This window comes from Choristoneura fumiferana, chromosome 25, assembly GCF_025370935.1.
Source record: "Choristoneura fumiferana chromosome 25, NRCan_CFum_1, whole genome shotgun sequence".
Lineage (NCBI taxonomy): Eukaryota > Metazoa > Arthropoda > Insecta > Lepidoptera > Tortricidae > Choristoneura > Choristoneura fumiferana.
Window position 1 is genome coordinate 3,613,508 of NC_133496.1, and position 23,032 is coordinate 3,636,539.

The window sequence follows — 23,032 nt, forward strand, 5'->3', positions numbered from 1 at the left end:
AATCATCATCATCACCTTATCAGCCGTAAGACGTCCACACATAGATCTCCCCTATATAATATGCACCTCCAGTTGCTTTGGTTGGAAACGGCCTGCACCAGCCCCATTACTCAGATTAATCACCTTCTGTAGCGTCAAGTAATTCTGATTGTACTTAGTAGAATGAGTTTGTCTCACCGACGATTATTGCATTATTCTTTCTTTTCTAGCGAATAAATACGTTTCTAAAATATTTTTTTACATTTCAGTGGGGCTTATACGCAGAACCCATTTTCTCCGAGCAAGGTGGATTCCCTAAGGACTTGCAGAAAGCGTAGCTGCGAAGAGCAAAGAACAGGGATACCCCTGGTCCAGAATGCCTGAGTTTTCTGATGAAGAGAGGGCTTTCGTAAAAGGAGCTACAGACTTCTTTGGAGTGAACCATTACACATCATATTTGATTTCGGCTACTGACTACAAAAGGGAAAACCTCGTTCCTGGCCTACTTGATGATGTCGATGCTGGATTATTCGTGCCAGAAGATTGGCCGCAATCAGCTTCGGCTTGGTTGACTGTGAGTACTTTTATTTAACATCTGTGGAGAGTTCAGTCAGAGTCACGAGCCGTTTCAAGTGTTTATATCTTATCTGTAGCAAAACATCCCACGTAGGCAAAAACACTTGAACTTGAGTATGTTGCTAATACGGCCTTGGATACCAGTTTCGATACATGTTAGGTAGGGATTTTGCTCTCAGCGACAGCACAAGATGGCAGGCATAACTCACGAAAATACCGGCTAAAATTCTTCCTCGTAATTTGACTGAGCTCCGAAGAAAAGGAAATTTTTCGCTGTAGTACTGCAACTTTTATGCACTAGGTCCAAAACACTGGATAAAAGAAGGAAAGTGTTAAGAATCGAAAGCGGAAAAGGAATAGCAATAGTTTCTTCACAGGAACTACAGTGAATAGCGATGAGACACACGGAAACATTTAGTAAGAATCAGCGACATGTTCTTTTTATTTCATGCTCAATATTGTAACACTCCAAATATTAGTTGGGAGACAACTAGTTGACTGATTTGGGCCTGCTCAATGGGGCAGTGAACATTATTTTGGGTTATCCGGTATCGGAAGATGCAATACGAATAGGTATATAGATTCATCAAGCACTCCTTTGCAGCCAGAGAATCTGAACATAGCAGGAGACATGTTTGATGAATTTGGCCATCGAGTCTCCCAATAAGGCTGGCATAGTCACACAGTTGCACTTAAGCATCGGAAAAAAAATACTAAACACATTCTTCTGTTTTACAGCAAGCACCTAACAGCACATACAACGCCCTGACTCACCTCAAAGCCAAATACAATGATCCTGTTATATACATCACCGAGAACGGCTGGTCTACTCATAGAGGCTTAGTAGATGACGACAGGATTCAGTACTACCGTGCTGCCTTGGAGAGCGCTCTGGACGCCTTGGATGCTGGTGTCAATCTCAAAGGCTACATGGCTTGGAGCTTGGTGGACAATTTCGAGTGGATGGAAGGATACACGTAAGGGATTATTGAAATACTTTTTAATGCCTGATTCATCCTTTACCACGTATCATCATCATCATACCAGCGTATATATGTCCCACTGCCGGGCACAGGCCTCCTCTCACAATGAGAGGGCTTGGACCGTAGTTTCCACACCGGCCCAGTGCGGATTGGGAACTTCACACACACCATTGAATTGTTCCGCTGGTTTGTGCGGGTTTCCTCACTATGTTTCCCTTCACGGTAAAGCTCGTGGTAAATTTCTATTGTGTTATTTCGCACATGAATTTCGAATTGCGAGCCGGGGTTTGAACCCACAATCTTCTGCTTGATAAGCGATAGGTAGGTACAAACCATTAGGCCATCACGGCTCTTACCAAGTAAGTATAGGTACCATCAGCCAAATAAGTGGTCTACCAATTTTTCAACAAGTTCCTATCAAATGAATATGTCGCTAAAGGCGAACTTTCAAATTGACAGACATGTCTATTGGCATTATTATTTTATGACATGCAAACGATTATCAGCTTTAGGGTGGTAGACCACATATTTGGCTGATGGTACCTACACAATATTATGGTACTTCCACGGCTGTATGTATATTTTTACCAAAAGAAATTTATTTTAGTCTACCCATCAAGTGCATTGGTTCTATAACTACTGCAAAATTTCGACGTTTATTAACATCATCGTTTTTATCCGAATATTCCACTTACATTTTTAAGATACCATAGGTACCTCAAGAAAAAAACGAAACCCCAGTCGGAGCCCCGTTGTTTGTCTGTCTGTCCATTTTTTAATCCCGACGCAAAAAGAGGGGTGTTATAAGTTTGACCGCTATCTGTGTCTGTATGTCTGTGTGTCTGTCTGTCTGTCTGTGGCACGTAGCTCTTAAAAGGGAGGACCGATTTGAATGCGGTTTTTTTATTTGATAGCAGGTAGAAAACCTTCTAGCGATGGTTCTTAGACATGTTTCATCAAAATCGGTTCAGCCGTTTTTGAGATATTGATTGATTGATGGTTAGGTTATCTTAGGAGAGAGGCTCTGCTAACACTAAATATTCATGGATACTGGCTCGCACTTGGCCGGTTCCTTTAGTAAAATCATCAATTGCCCCTCCAAATCCACTTAGATTTTAGGCTTCCTTTCTAGTCTTTCTAAATTATACGTAGATGATTGTCTTGTTGCAGAGAACTTTTCGGGTTGTACGAAGTAGACTTCAGCGACTCGGCGCGCACGCGCACCCCTCGCAAGTCCGCGTTCGTGTACAAACACATCATCAAGAACAGAGTCATCGACCACGATTACCAGCCGGACAGCAGCACCATGACTATTGACGAATAAATTGAAATAATGAAGCTTTAATAAATTATTTACTTCTGCTATTTTGTTTTTAATACTCCCTCCATCTTGTCAAGTGGGTATTTTATAGATTTACTTTGGCAACGGATACAATAATCAAGTCTTAATTATTTATAAGCCTATGTGTATGTTTGTTACTCCGTCACGCTAAAATGATTGAACGGATTTGGATGTTATTTGGTTTGTAGATAACTGGATGTTTGGAATAACACCTAGGCTACTTTTTATCCCAACATTCTCACGGGATAGGGACAAAATCTTGAAACTACCAATCGCTGGGCTTAGAGTCATGAAATTTGCACAGTTTTTCTTAGTAAGTCAATGAAATCCACGATAGACATTTTGGGAATTTCCTCGGAAATTAAAATCCCGGAATATCAATTTTAACTACCGAATTAACAGCTTTACGCGTGCGAAGCCGCGGATAAACTCTAGCAGTAAATTAATTTAGTGCTTGGGCTTAGTCCAAAAACGTTTTTCACCCAACTTTTTCTCCGAAATTATGGCTGTGACAAAGTTCTACATTACATACAATACAATGGGTATGGCTATAAATGCTTAAAAATTCAGTCGCTATTAAACATATTGGAGTGGATAAACAGGGTGTTTGTTAATAACCTTGCTAATTAAACTTAGAAACTTAGAAAAGTTGCAAAACCCCCGACATTATCCTTTCAAAGTTCTATATCTCAAAATCAGCTCGATTTTATTGAAACATAGCTAAAAACTACCGCCAGGAAACTTACTTTCATTTAAAATAAACCGTATTGAAATCGGTCCATCCGTTTGAGCGCTAGGATGCCACAGACAGGCAGACACCGGCGTCAAACTCACAACACCCCTCATTTTTACCCCCGACGCAAAAAGAGGGGTGTTATAAGTTTGACCGCTATGTGTGTCTGTGTCTGTCTGTGGCACCGTAGCTCTTAATTGGTAGTTATAACCTAACCAACAAAAAGTTCGAAAACCCCCGTCATTGTCACTTCAAAGTTCAATATCTCAAAAACAGCTAAACCGATTTTGATGAAACATGTCTAAGAACCATCGCTAGAATAGAAAACCTGATTTCAAATAAAAAACCGAATTCAAATCGGTTCACCCGTTTAAGAGCTACGGTGCCACAGACAGACACACAGACACGGTAAGGTTGTAGGTAGAAAGGAAAGGGGTAGTTTGTTCCTTGGCTTTTTATGATCATCATCATCATCCCAGCCTATAATAAGTATTAAATCCATTTATTTAGGGCAACATGGCCCATACAATAAATTAAATACCTTACAGACTAACATACATATAATCAATAATAATTAAAACTAGTTAGGTGACAAAACGGCTCCATCTCCCACTGCTGGCCATAGGCCTCCTCTCAGAATGAGAGGACTTAGGCCGTAGCCACGCGGGCCCAGTGCGAATCGGAAACTTCACACACACCATTGCTTCGCAGGTTTGTGCAGATTTCCTCACGATGTTTTCCTTCACCCTAAAGCTGGTGGTAAATTTCAAATAATTAAGCACATGAATTTCGGACAGGTGCAAACCCCGCGCGTTTAAACCCACGATCCTCTGCTGGAGAGCCCATCCACTGGGCCACCACGGCTTTTTTTGCACGTAATGTGTATCTAATGCAAAATCTCGTTCCTAAAATGTTCAGAAGCAAGAGAATATAAAAATGTTGAAACAAGATTGAATGAGAGAGACTAAATGTCATCAATATACAGAAAATAATTCAATATACAGAAAAACAGAATTATGAATAAATAATAAATAAACATGAATGAGCAGTCTATAAAAAGTGTAGCCATTATAATATCAAGAATCACTTTCAAGATTCATTTCTCAATAATCAACTTTCGTCATATTAGGTAAGTGGTAAGTGATCATAAAATCCTAATGTGGGAAATGAAATGTTTGGATATGACAGAAAAATGACGTAAGAGTAAATGAGTAAGAATGACACGAATCTATGCTTTATGAGTGAGAGGAAGAATGCTCGCTATGTAGATAGATTAAATGAGTCAAAAACTTAAATATAAATAGCAGAGAACTACTCGGACTTCTTTTTACCTAATTCAAATCCTACGTTAATTTATAACACCACTATGAAAAGAAAAAATAAGATGAACATCCTAAATATTAAATATCACTGGTACCACTTTTTTCAGCATGAGTATCATTTGCTAACAGTGTGGCCATTATATAATCTGGCTGATCACTAGTTACTCTCTTAAGTACAAAATAAATCACAATGATCGCAGTACACACCCCTGAGGTAACCCGGTGACTACCTCGGCTTGGAAAACAATTTATTCATTATTTGCTTTACTTGTGTTCTTTTAGAATAGCTTTTAAAAGTAGTCAACATTTTTTTAACTTAAAAATGCATAGTTTCGCGGCATTTTCAGGCACATTTTGTTTTAAAGAACTATAGGCCTATGCCAGATCAAAATTAAACTAAATGATCAGTTAGTTACTTTTCCGATATATCTAATGTGAAGTCTTTACATCATTCCTAATTCAAACCAAATAACTGTATTTTTCTCCGTGTGGTGTCGGGTTAGAATCTCTCCATTTTTTCCGTGGATGTCGTAAGAGGCGACTGAAGATATAGGTTAAGGTATACCGTAGGCGATAGGCTAGCAACCTGTCACTATTGTAACTTTTTTTGTCAAACTTTAAACCCAAAATTACTAAAAGTGGCTCCGAAGCAGTAACGTTTCGTGTGCTCTGCCTACCCCATTTGGGAATACGGACGTGATGTTTGTGTGCAGCCAACAATATCATTATAACTATGGTATAGTAGGTTTTGGTGGTTTTGCTGCCGCCCCGGCTTGTGTAATGTTTTGGCAGATCTATTAAACAATATGGTGGCTAACAAATGTGCTTTTATTTGAACAAATGAAGAAGAAAATTTATACGGGCGTGATGTTTGTGGGTGTGTGTTAATATTTAGTATCATAGGCATAGTAGGTATTGGTGTTATGCCGTCACGTGAACTAAATACCTAGATTAACTTATCACTTATCACCTGTAGCGATGCATCACATGCACAATATGACTTCACACATTTTGTAATATTCCACAGTCCACTAAGCAGATACTTCAGTTTTAGCATCTGCCATTCTGATAATGTAGCAAGATGATAGCAAATTTCTTGCATGTTACATGCATTATCATATCTTAAGCAGACTTAGCGAGTGCCATGTATGATCTGTAATGGATAAAAAAAGAAAAGTTATCTAAACAGTTATCTATAAAAAACAAGGGCTATTCTGAATTCGTAAACAAAGTATGGGCATATAAAACTGATTGTTAGTTTAGTTTATTATACATACATACATACATACATAAAATCACGCCTCTTTCCCAACGGGGTAGGCAGAGACTACATCCTTCCACTTGCCTAGACGAGCGTGAATGGGAACGTTGGGAGAGGAAGGCCTAGACGAACGTACCACGATCAAATCGGGGACGTTCTGAAGTAAGGTCGGGTCAGGAGTACTCTAAGCCGACATGCATGCATGAAAAGATTGATGAATGTAGAGGAAGCGAGAGTTGTTTGCCAGAATCGTAGTTTATTATAATAATCACAAAAATTAAAGTCAGATTCCTGGTTTACTGGTAGGCTCTGAAGTTTTATAATTCGTAAACAACAAGACTGAGGAAGTAAGACAGAATATTTTAGACAATCGTGGTCATTATTAATTGGGTTTTGTTCCGCGTAACCTGAAAGTCCGCGTTCGTGTACAAATTAACACCATCATCAAGAACAGAGTCATCGACCATGATTACCAGCCTGACGGCACCACCATGACTATTGAATTGACGAATAAACAGAAATTATTATGTAATTTTAATAAACTAAGTATTTATTGCTGTAGGTATAACTTGTATTTTTTTAAATTGGTTAGATATCTATAGTCCAGTATTGAAGAGTAGGTGTATAAACCGGCCAAGTGCGAGTCGGACTCACGCAAGAAGGGTTCCGTACCACTATCTATACAACATTAGAAATTAGCAAAAAAAAACGGCAAATAAAACAAATTTGTTGTATGGGAGCCATCTTAAGAAAATATTTTATTTTAATTTAATTACAATACAATACAAAGACTCTTTATTGTACACCAGACATACAGAAAACAGATACACAGAGAAAAAAAAATACAAGGTGAGCAATAGGCGGCCTTATCGCTTAAGAGCGATCTCTTCCAGGCAACCTTTTTTACAGAAAGAAGGAAGGACTAGTTTACAACAGGTGGTGCATCAAAAGTAGATAAGAAAATTTAAACGTAACAGCAATACATCTACGAATACATACATAATTATATCGTACATATAATATACGATAATAACATAATAACATATAATTATTTTGTTTTTAAAGCGATTACCTAAACAAGTAAAGATTCTGTGATTATTTCAAGCGTCTACGTTGCCGTTAAATATCAAGCAAAAAAAACATCAAAACAATCACGTTTTTTGAGTGGGCCCTTAAATATTTATTTTATTCTGTTTTTAGGGTTACGTAGTCAACTAGGAACCCTTATAGTTTCGCCATGTCTGTCCGTCTGTCTGTACGCGGCTATGCTCAGAGACCGTTAGTACTAAAAAGCTCTAATTTGGCATGAATATACATAAATATCAGTCACGCCAGCAAAGTGGTAAAATAAAATAAAATATATATATTTTTTTGGGGTAGGTAGGTACCTCTCATAGAAGTAAAGTAAACCCTTATAGTGTGGGGTATCTAAAGGTCTTCTAAAATCATTGGGGGATTGTTAAGACGATTTTCCTACTCAGTGATGTGTTTGCGAAATATTCCCCCTTCAAAATCCAAACTGTTAGGTAGAAAAATTTGAAAAATTCAGAATGAGAGTAAATATGTATATCAAATTTACAAGTAAAATTATAGCGGCTAAGATTGCTTGAGAATTCTTAGTAGTTTAAATAGTAGAGTACAATAGCAGCTTTAGTAAATACGAAATCCTTAGAAAAATATTACTTGATTTTTTCGTAATGGCTACGGGACCCTATCCTGGGTGTCCGCACTCTTGGCCGGTTTTAGTATTTGTTGTTATAGCGTAGCTACAGTAATACATAATCTGTGAAAATTTCAGTGTCTAACTAACACATTACGACTCAAGAGATATACCCCTGTGTGTGACAGATGGACGGACAGACAGCGGTCTCAGTAATAGGGTTCCGTTGGCACCCTTTGGGGTACGGAACCCTAAAAAATGAAAGAGGAACAAATGATTTCGGAATACGAAATTGCAAGCACATACCAAGGACAATGAACTGCGTCCTGGAAAATTACATAGTTCCCGCGGGCCGCGGGACAACGAACATAATTCATAGACTACGTACGCGCAATGCGGCTAACCGCGTGATTTTAGCGCGCTGTACTTTGAAGAGTGACGGCGCGCTAAACTAAAACCGCGCGTTTAACCCAAGTTTAACTTAACCGGATAGTGCGTGCGTAGCCACGATCATAAACAATAAAAATGTGCGTCCAATGAAACTCGAATCAAGTGTGAGGCCACCTTTATGTATTTTGTCTATGCGCTTCCGATTGCCAGTGTCTCCACCTTAGGGTCTTTTACCCTAAATTCAGGGTAATTTACGCGTGTAGGGTATTTAAGGTAGAAAATTATTTAGGGTATTTTTAGGGTAAAAGTTTTCGAATAAAATGTACGATTTCAAGAAAAAAATACTTCAGATGACATAGAAGCCAAGACTATTATGGATGCATTCCAAGAATGTTTCGAAACGGAGTAGTAATTTAGCAATTAGTTTATTAATAAATCGCATTGAATGAGGGCTATCGCGTATGAATTCGCCACTAGAGGCGCTAGTGTAGCGTGAGGTCTCCGAAATGTCAAATCTCATAGTTTTTGGGTGAGCTACGCGGGTTTATTTATAATTAGAATAATTTTGTGAATATTTTGCAATGTCTGAAATTAATTATGGCAAAATATGCGTTCCCGGGCAATGAATGTCTGTGTTTTGAGACAGTTTTGTCTTTCGGAAACCTTTGTCCTCCCTTTTTCCTGAACAAAACGGGACTATGCAACACTGTGGCATGCTCGATATTTTTATGGTACGGTTTTAAGGTGTATTAACTAAATAATCTAAACTTTGTTTTCACACCCGTAAACAGACTTTGAAAAGCCATACTTAAAAAACCTCACGCAACAGTGCGCCATCTAGTGAGACTAAAAACGATAGCCCTCATTGCTTTGTTTTAATTTTTTTTTTAATTAGGTAAAAAAAGTAAGTGCCTAATTTAGGGTAATTTCGCGTAGCATTAGGGTAAAAAAAATAACTTAGGTGGCAACACTGCCGATTGCGCACTGACAGTTTGTCGAAGAAATGACTGGTTGGGGGTCGTTCATCAATGGATTATTTGTGTTTTTATTGTTGTAAATATTAACAAACATCCAAATTCTCACTGATTCTGTGAGAATATAAATAAACAGTCATCACATCCATTTAATGACGCATTAAATCAAAATGCAGAGACGCAGGGGACCAAACTTTACGTACGTTAGTGGCTGTGTTAAATATATGATTTTCGTGCTAAACTTTATATTTTGGGTAAGTGATACTTAATATTCCCTTGCTACATATGATACTTAAACTATATTTAGTGATAATAATCGTGTAACTTTCACGTGAATGTGGTTTTTCATTTTTTATTGTTCCCCTATTGTTACGCCGTGTATTACGATGAATCATTTTCCCAGACTGGGAATGGGACGTGGTTTGACTATATGGTAAAACGGTTTTGCAGCTATATGTCTACATCGCTTCCGTTGCATTATCTCACTGTTGTGTGTGGAATATAATTATCTAACTATCTTTTGTTAGCTGGTGCTTTTATATTTTGTTCTGTTGATTCTATACTGGTGGATTTATCGAACGAAAAACCGCCAATAGGAATTGGTTGATAAGTTACTAATTAGTTAGATTACTAAGCTGTGAGCATTGTTTGCAAACTAATGGGAAGGAAAACCCATGTATACATTTATTTTTTATTGTTTCGCAATATTTAATTTATAAGGTCTTTTCCTGTTGAACATTGGCAGTAAAATTTCATAAGAGAGGAGAACAAAAATTAACACTGAAAAAAAAAGGTAGTAAGACTAGTCTACCAGTAGTCTCTTAAGACATTTCCTGCAAAAAAGTTAGGGACTAATGTAGTCTCTAGGACGCGTGATGGGTTAAATCATCGTAATAATAAAAAAAAAGTGAAGCTGTCATGTAGCTCAAATCTGGGCTCTACAGAAAACCAACGGTGGTTTTCTGTAGAGCCCGGATTTGAGCTACATGACAGCTTCACTTGTTACATATAAACTGTTCCAATACTGGACAACTTATAATAACATTCACTGCCCCATTGAACTGAGGCCTTATTGCCTAACGTTTCAGATGCTTGCAATTGCAATCAAGTTACAGTTTTCGCATACAAAATCTGTCATTTGATTGCAATGGAGAGCATCAGAAATGTTACCGTAAACTCAGGTTTCTATAGTCCCAAGGGTACATCAATAGTCCAAACGGACTTTTTAACATTGCAAACAATTACAGAACTGCTAACGTTTAGGAGGTTCATCATGCATTTTCTATTGGATTAGGCTGCGATGAACCTCCTAGATGACGTTAGCGGTTCCATAATTATTTAAAATATTAATAAGTCCGTTTGGACTATTGATGAACGCTAGGACTATAGAAACCTGAGTTTACGGCAGGCAATAAGGTATCTGGTCTGAGTCAGTGAACTATGTATCACAGCTATCCTTAGTCAGTACACACTCCACCAAATAATATATTAAATCCTCTATCCTATTACAACCTGTGATAATGAAGCTTTTACATACATCGGAGCAAAATAATTATTCTAAGATAACTCTCTAGAATGTATTGATGTTTTTTTTAAATTTACATTTTAAAGAGGCTTTTAGTACACCAAATGTGACTATGTCAGCCTCATGGGGATCCTCAGATACATGTTGCACTCTCCCTTGTACCGAAATCTTTTGAATCAGCGTTGTTTCTTATGAAAGTGGTCGACTCAGAATCACATTTACACCTCCATTCAACAAACCCATACCATCCAGATACTGATGAATTGTGTTTCATTAAAATTCACTTGTCAACAACCAATGGAGTTGTTACTGCAGTGTTTCCATAACACAGCAGGCCTTTTCTTGCTATTCTGGGACAAATAAATATTGAAAGATGGAATGAAATCATACGTAGCACAAAAGGGGCATTATGGAATATGCATGTATACTGAGCGGCAAAAAATCAAAATGTATGCAGAAATAGGTAATTTTGTATGGAGAGAATAGCGCAGTCAGCGGTATCGGGATTTCGGTTTTTGAAAAAACATTAGTTTTTCTTTTACAAATATGCAATTTTACTCGCTAATGTGATGACAAACCTTGTATGTCGCATGGGCGGTACTAGAATTACGAACATCGACTCATTAAAGCCCTCAGACTTCGACTTCGGGCATCTAATAGGCTCTCGTTCGTAATTCCTTATTTACCGCTTTTATCACACAATGTACTATAAGAAGAAATTGTTTCATGCACATTCCCTATTTTTGCTAACTCCCATAGGAATTTAAAAATAAATTTCTATTTGATTGCCAGACTTAACGGTTCATGCAAGCGAAGCTGCTAGTCCAAGTTAGTCAATAACATTTTGTTAAGTATTTCAGCAATCCCAGACAATCTCAGTTGCATAGACTTTTTTTGTGAAAGTTACTTGACTGTTTCCATTGCATTTATCTTGATTAATTGGATTTTCAACTCTAACTCATTGATGTTACAGTATTTTTTAAATTTAAATTATAAAAATCACTTGCATAATTTACAAAAGTTCCATCTTAGTTTAAATTACTTTTAGATACTTTTTGTCACAAATAGCCAATTGTTTTCTACCTGTAATGCATACTTATCTTATACTTTCACAACCACAAGCCATTTTATCCTATAGCAAATAAGTAGTAATTGCAATAATTGGGCTCAGGCCTGAAATATCCGTTTTCCTAAAAATGTATTTTTCGCAAAATGTCTGCTTTTCAGAATGTCAACACTAGGGCATGGATACCGGTATTCGGTATTACCGAAAAACCGGGATACCGGTCATTTTTTCCCCTCTTTTAATACCGGTATTAAATATCTACAAAACCGGTTTTTCGGTATTTTGACTTGTGCTTAAAATAGTAATAGTCGACTTTAATTTCAAACAAGAAAGCACTTTAATAACTTGTCTTCAGACTTATGGCTTTTGAAGTTACTTATCTCTTAATCTACTTTCAAATTTCAAATTTACCGCGCACAAGTTTGCTTTGCTTATTTGTAGTGTAAGCTTTCTCGAAGTTGGACCTACCTAACTGGACCGTTTGTCCCAGGTATACATAGTCGTCAACAACTTCGAGCGCAGAGCCCCCGACTATTGCGGGAGTTGGGACAACATGGACATTAGTTAGACATGACTTTCGTCTTGCCCATGTTCATTTTTAGGCCAACTCGGTCGGAAACTGCTGAGGTCGGCGAGCATAGCACTGAAGTCTTCCATGGTCTCAGCCATGACTACAATATCGTCGGCGAATCGAAGGCGAGTGAAGTACCCGCCATTAATGTTGATGCCTCGTCCTTTCCAGTCCAGAACCTTAAAAGCATCCTCCAATGCAACGGTGAACAGTTTCGGAGCGATCACATCTCCTTGTCTGACTCCCCGCTGCAGAGGAATAGGCTTCGTGCTCTGGTCATGTAATCGGACGGACATAGTGGCGTTTTTGTACAGACACTTCAACACTTCGATATACCGGTAGTCAACTGCACCGCTGGAGAGCCTGCATCACAGCCCAAGTCTCGATCGAATCGAAGGCTTTCTCGTAGTCCACAAATGCAAGGCAAAGGGGGAAGTTATACCCTTCGGTCTTCTGTATAACCTGCCGCAACGTACATGTGGTCTACGGTACTATAGGTTTTCGGAAGCCGGCTTGTTCGGGAGGCTGGAAATCGTCAAAACCTGCTTGCGAGACGATTTGTGATGACCCTGAAAAACAGCTTGTAAACATGGCTCAGAAGTGAGATGGGTCTATAATTCTTCAGCAAGGTGTTATCACCTTTTTTGAAGATGAGCACCACCACTGTCTTCTGTTCCATGCTTTCTATGTTCCCCCTTGGTGGAGGACGGAACTAAACGGCGTCTTAAAGTCCTTAAGGACTGGTTTACCACCCGCCTTCAAGAGTTCGACTGTAATTTCATCGTCACCCGGGGCTTTGTCATTTTTAAGCTATTTGAGGGCCATACTAATCTCGTACAGGCTGACGTCTGGGATGTCTTCGTGATAGTGTCGGGTTAATCTAGCCCTCGGGTCTTTAGTTAGATTTTCGACGGGTGTTCGGGTTGTCGTGTCGCTATCCATAAAACCTCTCGTTTTCCCCCAACAGCTCAGGTTTGGGTGAAATTATTCTGCCGTCGTCGGTCTTCAACTTCATTAACCGGCTTTGACTTACAGACAGATCCCTGGTAAACACCTTAGAGCCTCTGATACGCTCAATAGCCTCTTCAATGCTATTTATTAGTATTAAATCGGCGTACATCGCGCTTCAGAGATTTTGAAAACGCCTCACCTGCATGAGCCTAAGGCCAGAGCGCGAGAGCTTATTGGTTCTAGTACGGCGGGTTTTGAAGAAGTTAGATCCGATCGTATGGACAGCTTCCACAAACCCGTCGTTGTAATCGTCCTCGTCGCTTCGCTACCTAGGCATTCGAAATGGTTTTGAAGTTTGAGCTGAAAGCTCTCGGGGTTTTGGAGCTGAGCTGGTTCCGGGCGGAGCGTAGATTTCATCAGTAGAGACCTTTCAAGCTTGAACTGGATATTTAATGAGCCTCGTACAAGCGAAAGAAATTATGCGAAAATTTGGTTGGGAACTAATAATCGGTGAAACAATTTTCACCGAAGAATTAGAGAATCCAATTCCATATTATATAAGTATTAGTTAACAATTAACAACTTAAGTTTTTTATTTTAATACTTGCTCATTAAAAGGGAAGTTTATTAAATCTTGCTTTTCATGTATATTGGTTATATTTCAACAAAACAACAGACTTATACAGAAAGAAAGAAAAATAAAGGGAAAATATGGAAAATACCGAAAAATTACCGAAATACCGGGATACCGGTTTTCAAAATTTGAATACCGGAATAATACCGGTATTGCCATCAAGCCCAATACCGCATAGCCCTAGTCAACACGTCTTTTGCATAAGGTCAGCTTCTCAAAATATCAGCTATATAAAATTGCCTGTCTCCAAGACTGACAGTTTTTGTATAATGTTCGCTTTTCAGAAAGTGCTTATTCTCAAAATGTCTGCAACCTCAATATATCCGCCTTCTTATAACGTTGGCATTCCAGAAAAGATTCAAAATGTCTCTAATAATGGTCTTCAAATTTCATCTTAATCGGTACAGCGGTTTAGCCGTGAAAGAGTAACAGACAGACAGACTGAGTTACTTTCGCATTTATTAGCATTGATTTTAGTAAAAAAACTAAACTACGAAAATCCCTTGGAACATTGTTTTGAAATAAAGCAGACATTATGGGAAAACAAACATAACAAGACTATAGCCTATTTAAAAAAGTGATCATAACGGAAAGCAAAAATTATGGTAATGCTTAATATTAATGGAATGTAATATTATGAATAGACGACTTCCTGAGATTGTACACATTTTAAATATCAGACAATTTGAGAAAGCTGATAAATGAAACTAAACATTGTGAAAACGCAGACGTTTTGAGAATTGTACAATTTACGAAAACACATTTCAGGAAGCCAAAACACATCCGTTTTGATTATAAAAAACTACCCTGGTTCGTGATTGAGTTTCCTCGACTGTACTCTGTCCGAAAATCTTTTCATTCACACCAGTAAAGCAACTTTGTCAATTTCAAACATTATTCTTTCAGAGCCATGTTTGATATGATATCAGTGACTGCGGCTGCGGTACGATGACATTGATAACATTGCAATTAGGGCGTGCAAAACCGGTTTTCCGGTTTTGCTGAAAACCGGAAACCGGACAATATTTACCGATTTTTTCAAAACCGGTTTTGAAACAAAAACCGGAGTCACCTCCGGTTTTTCTGTTATTGATGACGTACATTTTGATTTAAATCAACTTTTTTTGACGCTCTAAAAATATTTAATTTTGAGTCATCGAATAATATCCGAAATCCGAACGCAACCTATCTATACTACTTACACTCCTACCTCCGCCCGTAACCCTCGCATGCACCCGCAACCACAGGATGGCCAGGCCACGCCGTACAAAATACGCGTTCTTGAATCTACATAGGCACGACGACGTCTGTACACGCGTCCATGTGTGCGTAAGATACAAAGGGCTGACTATTGCAAAACCCTATCGATACTAATATTATAAATGCGAAAGAGCGTTTGTATGTTTGTGTGTTTGTCCGCCTTTCACGCCGTAACGGAGCGATCGACGTGATTTTTGGCATAGAGATAGTTTATGGGCCTGAGAGTGACATAGGCTACTTTTTATCTCGGAAAAATGCACAGTTCCCGAGGGAACAGCGCACGGGACCACGCGGGCGAAGCCGCGGGCAAAAGCTAGTAGTACTATAAGTGCTACCAATGACATTAAAAAGTACTTATATGTGGTATGGCTTAGATATGTGCAAATAAATGTAATCGATAATCTTACTCTTCCTAGGGTATTCTGAAGTAAACAAATAAGTGCATTTTTTTAAAGTAACATATATAGGCATACTCAATGTTTTCTGCTTTATTTATCTAAAAAAACATATAAAAATTAATAATGTGCACTAATCCGGTTCTGCCAGAATATCCTCGATTTATTTAAACCTACTTAAAATGTGTCTGACTGCGTTTTTAACCATTATTATTTCAATTAAAATAGATATACGTCTACAAACTTATAACATTAATCGGTAGGTAGTTATTTCATTATAGATTAAAGAAATTAAATTGAAAATGATTGTTATCGATTTTTTTAGAACGAAGAAAGATATAAAAATTGTAATAAAATTGAACTATATATTAATATTATAATGGTATTAAACTATAGAATATGATTAAATTGTTCTAAAACTACCATTCTACCATAAATATTAAAAACATTGCAAAACCGGGAAAACCGGTTTCCGGTTTTGGGCTCTCAAAACCGCAATTCAAAACCGGTTTTGAAAACCTTCCGGTTTTGCACGCCCTAATTGCAATATATGGTTGTCCCTTATCATTATTGAGTGAGTCATTCGAGTAGGAGAAATTACATTATATCAAAAAAATAAATACAATAAATTAACTGACAATAAAAAAAATACTATTGCGGACTGAGATTTTCAGTGTATTAACTAACACATTATTTACGATTCATTAGAAGGCAGAATATCTACAAGACTGCTATGTAATGTTGTGACTAATCAATATTCCGTGAACTGTTTAAAATTAGCTATTTTTGTTAAAAAGTGAAAGTGTAACAGTTCCATTTAAAGCCATGGTATGGTGGCTTGACCTATGGCCTCTCAAGCAGAGGAGCGTGGGTTCAACCCCGGACACACTTTTGAGTTCTTACAAATTCGTGTGTGAAATAACATTTGAAAACCACGAGTTTATAAGGTGAATACATTGTGAGCCAACCTGCGCACACCTGCGAAGCTATTCAATGGTGCGCGTGAAATTATTATACAATCCGCAATGGCCTCTCCGCGTGGGGGACACTGAGTCGTGTGTGGAAACCCAGCTGTGAGACCTGTGCGAAGATTCAATGGTGCGTGAAATTAAATGCACTTTATGGAAACCCTCTGTCTGAAGGAGACCTGTAGCTCGGAATTATAAAATAAAATAAACAATTGGCTATTATTGATTTGTATCATAATTATTGGTTCCAGTGGCGTAGCGTGGGTATCAGACCCCCGGGGCGGACGAAGAATTTACCGCCCTCTTGTTTAGGTTTTAAAAAACTAAGATGTCATTGTAGAAAGTGGATTCGCTGGTTTCGTCACAGTATAAGTCATAGAATATTTCGGGCTTGTTCTAATCGATACGAATCGTAGGTGCGACAAAACTGAAAATATGTTATTATCTAGATATTATTCAGTATTATTTATTATGGAATTAGCCGCCCCAAATTGCCGCACGGGGCGGACCGCCCCCTCCGCCCCCACTACGCTACGCTACTGATTGGTTCACATAACAATTATTTTATACCACCTACATGAATGCCAGGTAAGTTCCCAATCCAAATTGTGCCCGCGTGCCTTGGGTTGCCAACTCTTTTTTACAAGAAATAAAATATATTTAGGCCTCAGAAGGGAAATAAACAGTATTTTAGAAAAATTAACAATATTTTCTTTTAATGCATTAAAGACAAAATAGACCTCGTCAGAAATAAAACTAAAATTAGGATAAATAAGAGGCTGCTGAAAACAGTATTTTGTATACTTAAACAGTATTGTAAAGTATAGTAGTCAAAAACAATATAATACTGTTTTTATCAGTATAGTTGGCAACCCTATTTGGGTGAAGACCAAAAAGTTGCACACCGTTAAAGCTGCGTTAGTAGATAGTTATAATTTCCATTAACTTTTTCCGTTGTGACACGAAGTATGATTAATTTTCGTGTCACAACGGAAAAAGTTAATGGAAATTATAACTACCTGCTAACGCAGCTTTAACGGTGTGCAACTTTTTGGTCCTCACCCATTTGTGCCCTGCAGTGGGCCATAAACAGGCCGAGATGTAACATGAATCACGGGTGATTCATTGTTCATTTGTCAAGAGAGAACTGTCCACCGACATTTTAATGAACGATTTAAACACGTTTATAAAGGTTGCGGTTACGGTTTTGCTTTCAGCCGAAACTAGAGCTAAAACCGAATCTGCGCTTTTAGAAAAACAAAAAAAATCGGTCGGACACTAAAACGAACCCAACTGCTTACTAAAATAGTTTTCACACACACACAAACATCACGCCTGTATTCCCAAATGAAGTAGGCACTAGGCAGAGCACACGAAACGTTACCGCTTCAGAGCCACTTTTAGCAATTTTAGGTTTTAAGTTTGACTATAACGGTACAATAGTGACCGGTTGCTAGCCTGTCGCCTACGGTATACCTTAACCTATATCCTCAGTCGCCTCTTACGACATCCACGGAAGAAATAGAGAGGTGTAATTCTAACTCGACACCACACGGGTCGTTACGGTACTTATGTTTTCGATAAAAAAATAACCAATTTTGTAAAAATGATGTGTTATTACCGTTTTTTCAGTTATTTGGAGGATTGCTCATCGCTGTGGGTCTCTACGCCTTCGTTGACAAATGGCAAGCTACGGGACTTATCAAGGTATGACAGTAGACTTAGTCCTAAAAAACACGTACCACGCGTTCTGAACTCAAACAAGAGATTATCCTCAGAGCAACAGTCATTCACCATGCCAGATCTTAGGCATCTTTAACATCATGCCTAACATCTGGTGGTATGGTGAACGGTTGTGATCTCTAGAGTCTAACATCATGTCTTAATGTGTAAAATTGTTTTCATTTCATTGATATGGACCTCCACAAATTAAAGTCTGATTCAATAAATTCTAGAGGTGGTCCGGATCCTGGTTTTGCCGGGTAATGGGTAACGGGTCCCGGCATAATTTTTGTTGAATCTGCGGAAAAAATTAAAATGCGGCTAAGCGGTGCGGGGTGAGGCAGAGAGGGGGGGGGGGGGGTGCCGTCAGCGTGTCTGTCTGTGTGTGAGATTGAGCATTACCTAAGCTATGCTAGAGTGCACAGGAGTACAAATCCGTATACTAACCAACTTAGCATGTACATACCTATCAACTCCATCCAGCTCCGTATATTCAGAACGACTGTTTTCGGAGGCTGGATTGGTGTATGAAAAGAAAAGAAACAGACTAGATCCTACGCGTGCCGAAAAACTTGTGTTTTTACATCACAATCTGCCGAATTTGAAGTTTGATTATTGATTCACTATGATGATGCCATTAAAAAATTAACAAATTAATACTTAAATAAATGGATCTCAATGATTAGTTAGTTACTATAATAATGATAAATAAAGACTTTTATTTGTTAAAATTATAAGTTGATTTAAGTACTAAATTTAATAAATATTTTCCTATGAAAACAGTTGGTTTCCTTTTTTTTTTACTTACCCGTTATCCGGCATTATTATCCGGTATCCGGCCGGATCCTGAAAAAGTGCCGAAACCGCCGGGTACCGGATCCTAGCCGGGTACCCGGTGCATCTCTATAAATTCCAACTTATGATTTCAGCTGGATACAGTATACGATGTGATGTTAAACATCAGTCTGCTGCTCGCGTTGCTAGGTGGCGTTGTCTTCGTCGTCAGCTTCGCGGGATGCGTCGGCGCGTTGCGGGAAAACACTTGCTTGCTCAAATTTGTAAGTATTTTATAGTACAGTCGAGTTTGTAAACTTTTGAGCAAATATTTGATCAAAAATATCTGAACACGCGTCTACTTCCGTTAACAAGAGTAGAGTTCACATTTTTTTGATCCAATGTTTGCTCAGAAGTTTAAGAACTCCACACATTACAACCTCAAAGGCCTCAAAGGCTGTGTTTCCATCAGAGATGTGCGAGGATTGTGTTTGTCATGAACCAATAGAATCGCTTCATTTACCTATCCTCGCTCCGCCAACCTTTTTCCGCTAGAGCTGCGTTATTCGAACTGTAGCGAAGTTCCCAATCCGCACTGGGCCCGCGTGGGAACTATGGCTCACGCCATATAAGTTTTATTCTTCAAAATGTCCGGGTTCGATTCCCGAGGTGAATAAAAGTTTTTTTTTTAATGTATGAATGCAGTTTTTCTTGTTAGTAAAATCGATGACATGTCATGGTTCTGAAGAACAGATCTTCGTATGTCTTATAGTTTCTGACTTTCCGATACTGACCGATCGGTGTAAACCCTGTATAGGCCGAAATAATTAATGTAACAGGTATGTTTTACGTTCTTATAGTATTGCTCGTAGTTATTTATAAAATACAGCTGTGTACCTAGTATGAGTAGTGTTTGATTGTATGACATACGCTAACGTAGCGCACATGTTTACAATCTCACAGTCAAGTCGCGCGTTCTTGAGATTCATAACAGTATAGTATAACATCACACAGTCACCAAAAGTGAATGAGTGATTGTTTAGCAGATGGGACCTTTCCACAATATATCTCGTCTCACGAAATACTTACCTAAAATCCCACAATTTCAAATTTCATATATAATCGTAGTATATATGAAATTTAGCGAGATCATGATGAGTAATAAAAATAAGCGTATATGTTATTCCAGACGTCCGGTTATATCGACATACCAAATTTCATCCAAGCCTGTGCAGACTTTAGTGTGAAAGAGTAAACAAACAAAAATCCCGTGGCAACTCCCTCTCCGGTTTGCCTAACAAAAGTGTTGACTACCTGATAAGGATACTTCCCCTTGTTCCTCCTTCCAGTCAAGTACAAAGATATCGACACGGCCAAACTTACAAAATATCTATTTACGACTTTATGCACTTAACATTAAGTTTAAACATATTTTTGTAACTTTGGCCGTATCGATATCTTTGCACTTGACTGTACATAACCATCTTACATAACCAGCAGCAGCACTGGTAGAGCCCAAATTATTTCCTAAATTAATTAGGTCTTGGCGCTTCGCTGGCCGCTGTCGTGGCGCGTTAGCTTCGCTCGCTCGGCTCACGCGTTGTTGTCGCAATTGTACCTAACACTCCTCTCTTCGCTCGTTGTCGTCCCTAATTTTTCGGAGCCTAAATTAAAAGTAAAGGGACCAATAACATAGTTAACATCATCATCATCATCATGTCAGCCGAAAGACGCCCACTGCTGAACATAGGCCTCCCCCAAGGCTCTCCACTCAGACCGGTCTTGTGCTTTTCGCATCCACCGCGATCCTGCGATCTTAACCAGGTCGTCGCTACATCTTGTTGTATATAGGCCTACCGACAGCTTGTCCCCCGGACCGCGGACGCCATTCGAGAACCTATTGACCCCAGATCAGTCCTGCGAGCAATGTGCCCCGCCCACTGCCACTTCAGTTTCGCAATTCTTCGGGCTATGTCTGATTCTATCCCGCAGAGAAACCCCGAGCATAACCCTCTCCATAACCCTAGTTAACATACCATTGCTAATATAGTAACAGTTTAGTTTTATTGCTATTAAAAATCCAACAACTTTGCCGAAACCTCTTTGAAGTAGGAAATATATGGTCCCTTCCAGTGCTGGTTATTTATGTAAGGTAAGGGCTACACTAGCTGGTGCGGGTGCACTTCGCGGGCGCACGCCTGCGTGCGGGGGTGCAGGTAACATCTGTCGCACGCGACGCGCGCAGTTAGCGCTGCTCATACTAATTTTCAATACGCGTCCACCCGCTCCGTGCATACTGCGTCAACTATACCAGCGCCGTTATCATCTGAGCTCCAGGGCTATAAAACCATGTTTTGGATCTCTCGCTAGCTCTTGGGAGGTTATCGGATCTCGCTCGCAAGCCGCTGCAATGTCCGAGCGAGAGATGCGATAGCCTCCCACGTGCGAGCGGTTCGAAACATGGTTTTATGGCACCAGAGCTGAGATGACAGCGACACTAGTATATCGTGGGCCCTATGGTTATGTACGGACAAGATGCATAATAATTCCGTCACTTTCTATTTTTCTTTCAGTACTCCCTTTGTCTCCTCATTCTCTTCCTCGTGGAGATGGGGGGCGCGGTCTGCGGGTTTGCCTTCCCGCGCTCCTTGCACGGTCTACTGGAGCTTAGCTTCACGGAACGGGTGCTGCACGCGTACAGGGATGATCCTGATCTCCAGAACTTCATTGACTTTGCTCAGAGCGATGTAAGTGCCGATACTAGTCTGTTTGGGGTGTTTACCATAAAAATGGCAATGAGAATGAAAATAAAAATAGGAATAGGAATGGGAATAGGAATATTAAAAATAATAAGATGTAGTGCATAATGGTTTACCATCTTCCCATTCGGACCGCAAAAAGGGACATTTTGATAGTTCCGATTTTTGCTTCCCACAAACTGCTAAAGTGTGATGCGGTTGTTGTTTGTCAGAGTTATACTAAGTATTATGCTTTGTACTATCACAGTACTGGTGGTGGTGGAGTAGCGAGGCAACTCTTTTTCTTCATTGGTTCTCTTGTTAATTTAAGTAAGTTTAGTGATCATTTTGGAAAGACTCAGAACCCACCTAATCAATTTTTAATTTTTCGTATAGAACCAATGACTTTCCTGTCCCCAGTTCCACTGCTGCGGTCTAACCTCGGACGGTTACATGGACTGGTCCAAGAACGAGTATTTCAACTGCTCCTCGCCCTCCGTGGAGCGGTGTGGGGTTCCCTTCTCCTGCTGCATCAACGCGACCGACATAGCCTCGGGACTCGTCAACATTATGTGTGGCTATGGGGTGCAGAATTACCCGGTGAGTGGAGCTTAGTGGTTCAGGTGGATTATTATAGATGGCGTTGATTTCAATGTAGCTTTGCTTCTTGAAATTTTAGAGGCTACTTGAAAAGTATTAGTTTCAGTTTCTTCATTTGCCATAAATTGTATGTACATAACCATGATGTGGATATAAATAAGTCTCAACACAATTTTACCAATATGGTGTAGCAAACAGGCGCAAGCGTAATTTAAAAATAAATATGCCCCCCTAAATAAAAATAAACCCTTTCCAGGTGGCCGAGGCAAGCAAACGCGTGTGGACGAGCGGGTGCATAGAGATAGTGCGGTCGTGGGCAGAGCGTAATCTGTACACGATCGCTTCGGGTGCGCTCGGTGTTGCGCTCGCGCAGTTGCTCGTCATCTACCTCGCTAAAACACTCGAGGGACAGATCGAACTTCAGAAGTCCAGGTTAGCCACAGTGTACTTTACTACTCTTAACATTATTTATGGCAGCTTCCCAAAACCCCCTCAATCGAGGTGTTAAAAGCGGTGATGTTTTAAATAATCGAATGATTCAGGAGTTACTTTGTAGAGTGCTTGTTTTAACTTTCTTCTTCACTGTCACACTTTGGTTCCGTGCTTTG

At 39.2% G+C, this 23,032-nt stretch overlaps 2 protein-coding genes across 4 annotated transcripts in view; both read left to right on the forward strand.

Moving 5' to 3' along the window:
- The first annotated feature begins 213 nt into the window (after positions 1–213).
- Positions 214–2,901, forward strand: LOC141442188 (cytosolic beta-glucosidase-like). The gene is made up of 3 exons (XM_074107100.1): positions 214–553; positions 1,294–1,532; positions 2,709–2,901. Exons 1-3 carry the CDS (start codon positions 356–358, stop codon positions 2,860–2,862), a joined length of 591 nt encoding a protein of 196 aa, XP_073963201.1. The 5' UTR covers positions 214–355; the 3' UTR covers positions 2,863–2,901.
- Positions 2,902–9,242: 6,341 nt separating this feature from the next.
- The window catches only part of LOC141442178 (tetraspanin-33-like), a 185,707-nt gene continuing 171,917 nt past the window's right edge, over positions 9,243–23,032 (forward strand). For all 3 annotated transcript variants that reach the window (XR_012452901.1, XR_012452900.1, XM_074107085.1), the window contains exons 1-6: positions 9,243–9,474; positions 18,223–18,297; positions 19,242–19,370; positions 21,660–21,833; positions 22,245–22,424; positions 22,681–22,856. Coding sequence is in view for 1 of the 3 variants with exons in the window: in XM_074107085.1 (XP_073963186.1) it covers positions 9,391–9,474; positions 18,223–18,297; positions 19,242–19,370; positions 21,660–21,833; positions 22,245–22,424; positions 22,681–22,856 (818 nt within the window). In the remaining 2 variants the exon portion in view is untranslated. The remainder of the gene's footprint in view (positions 9,475–18,222; positions 18,298–19,241; positions 19,371–21,659; positions 21,834–22,244; positions 22,425–22,680; positions 22,857–23,032) is intronic.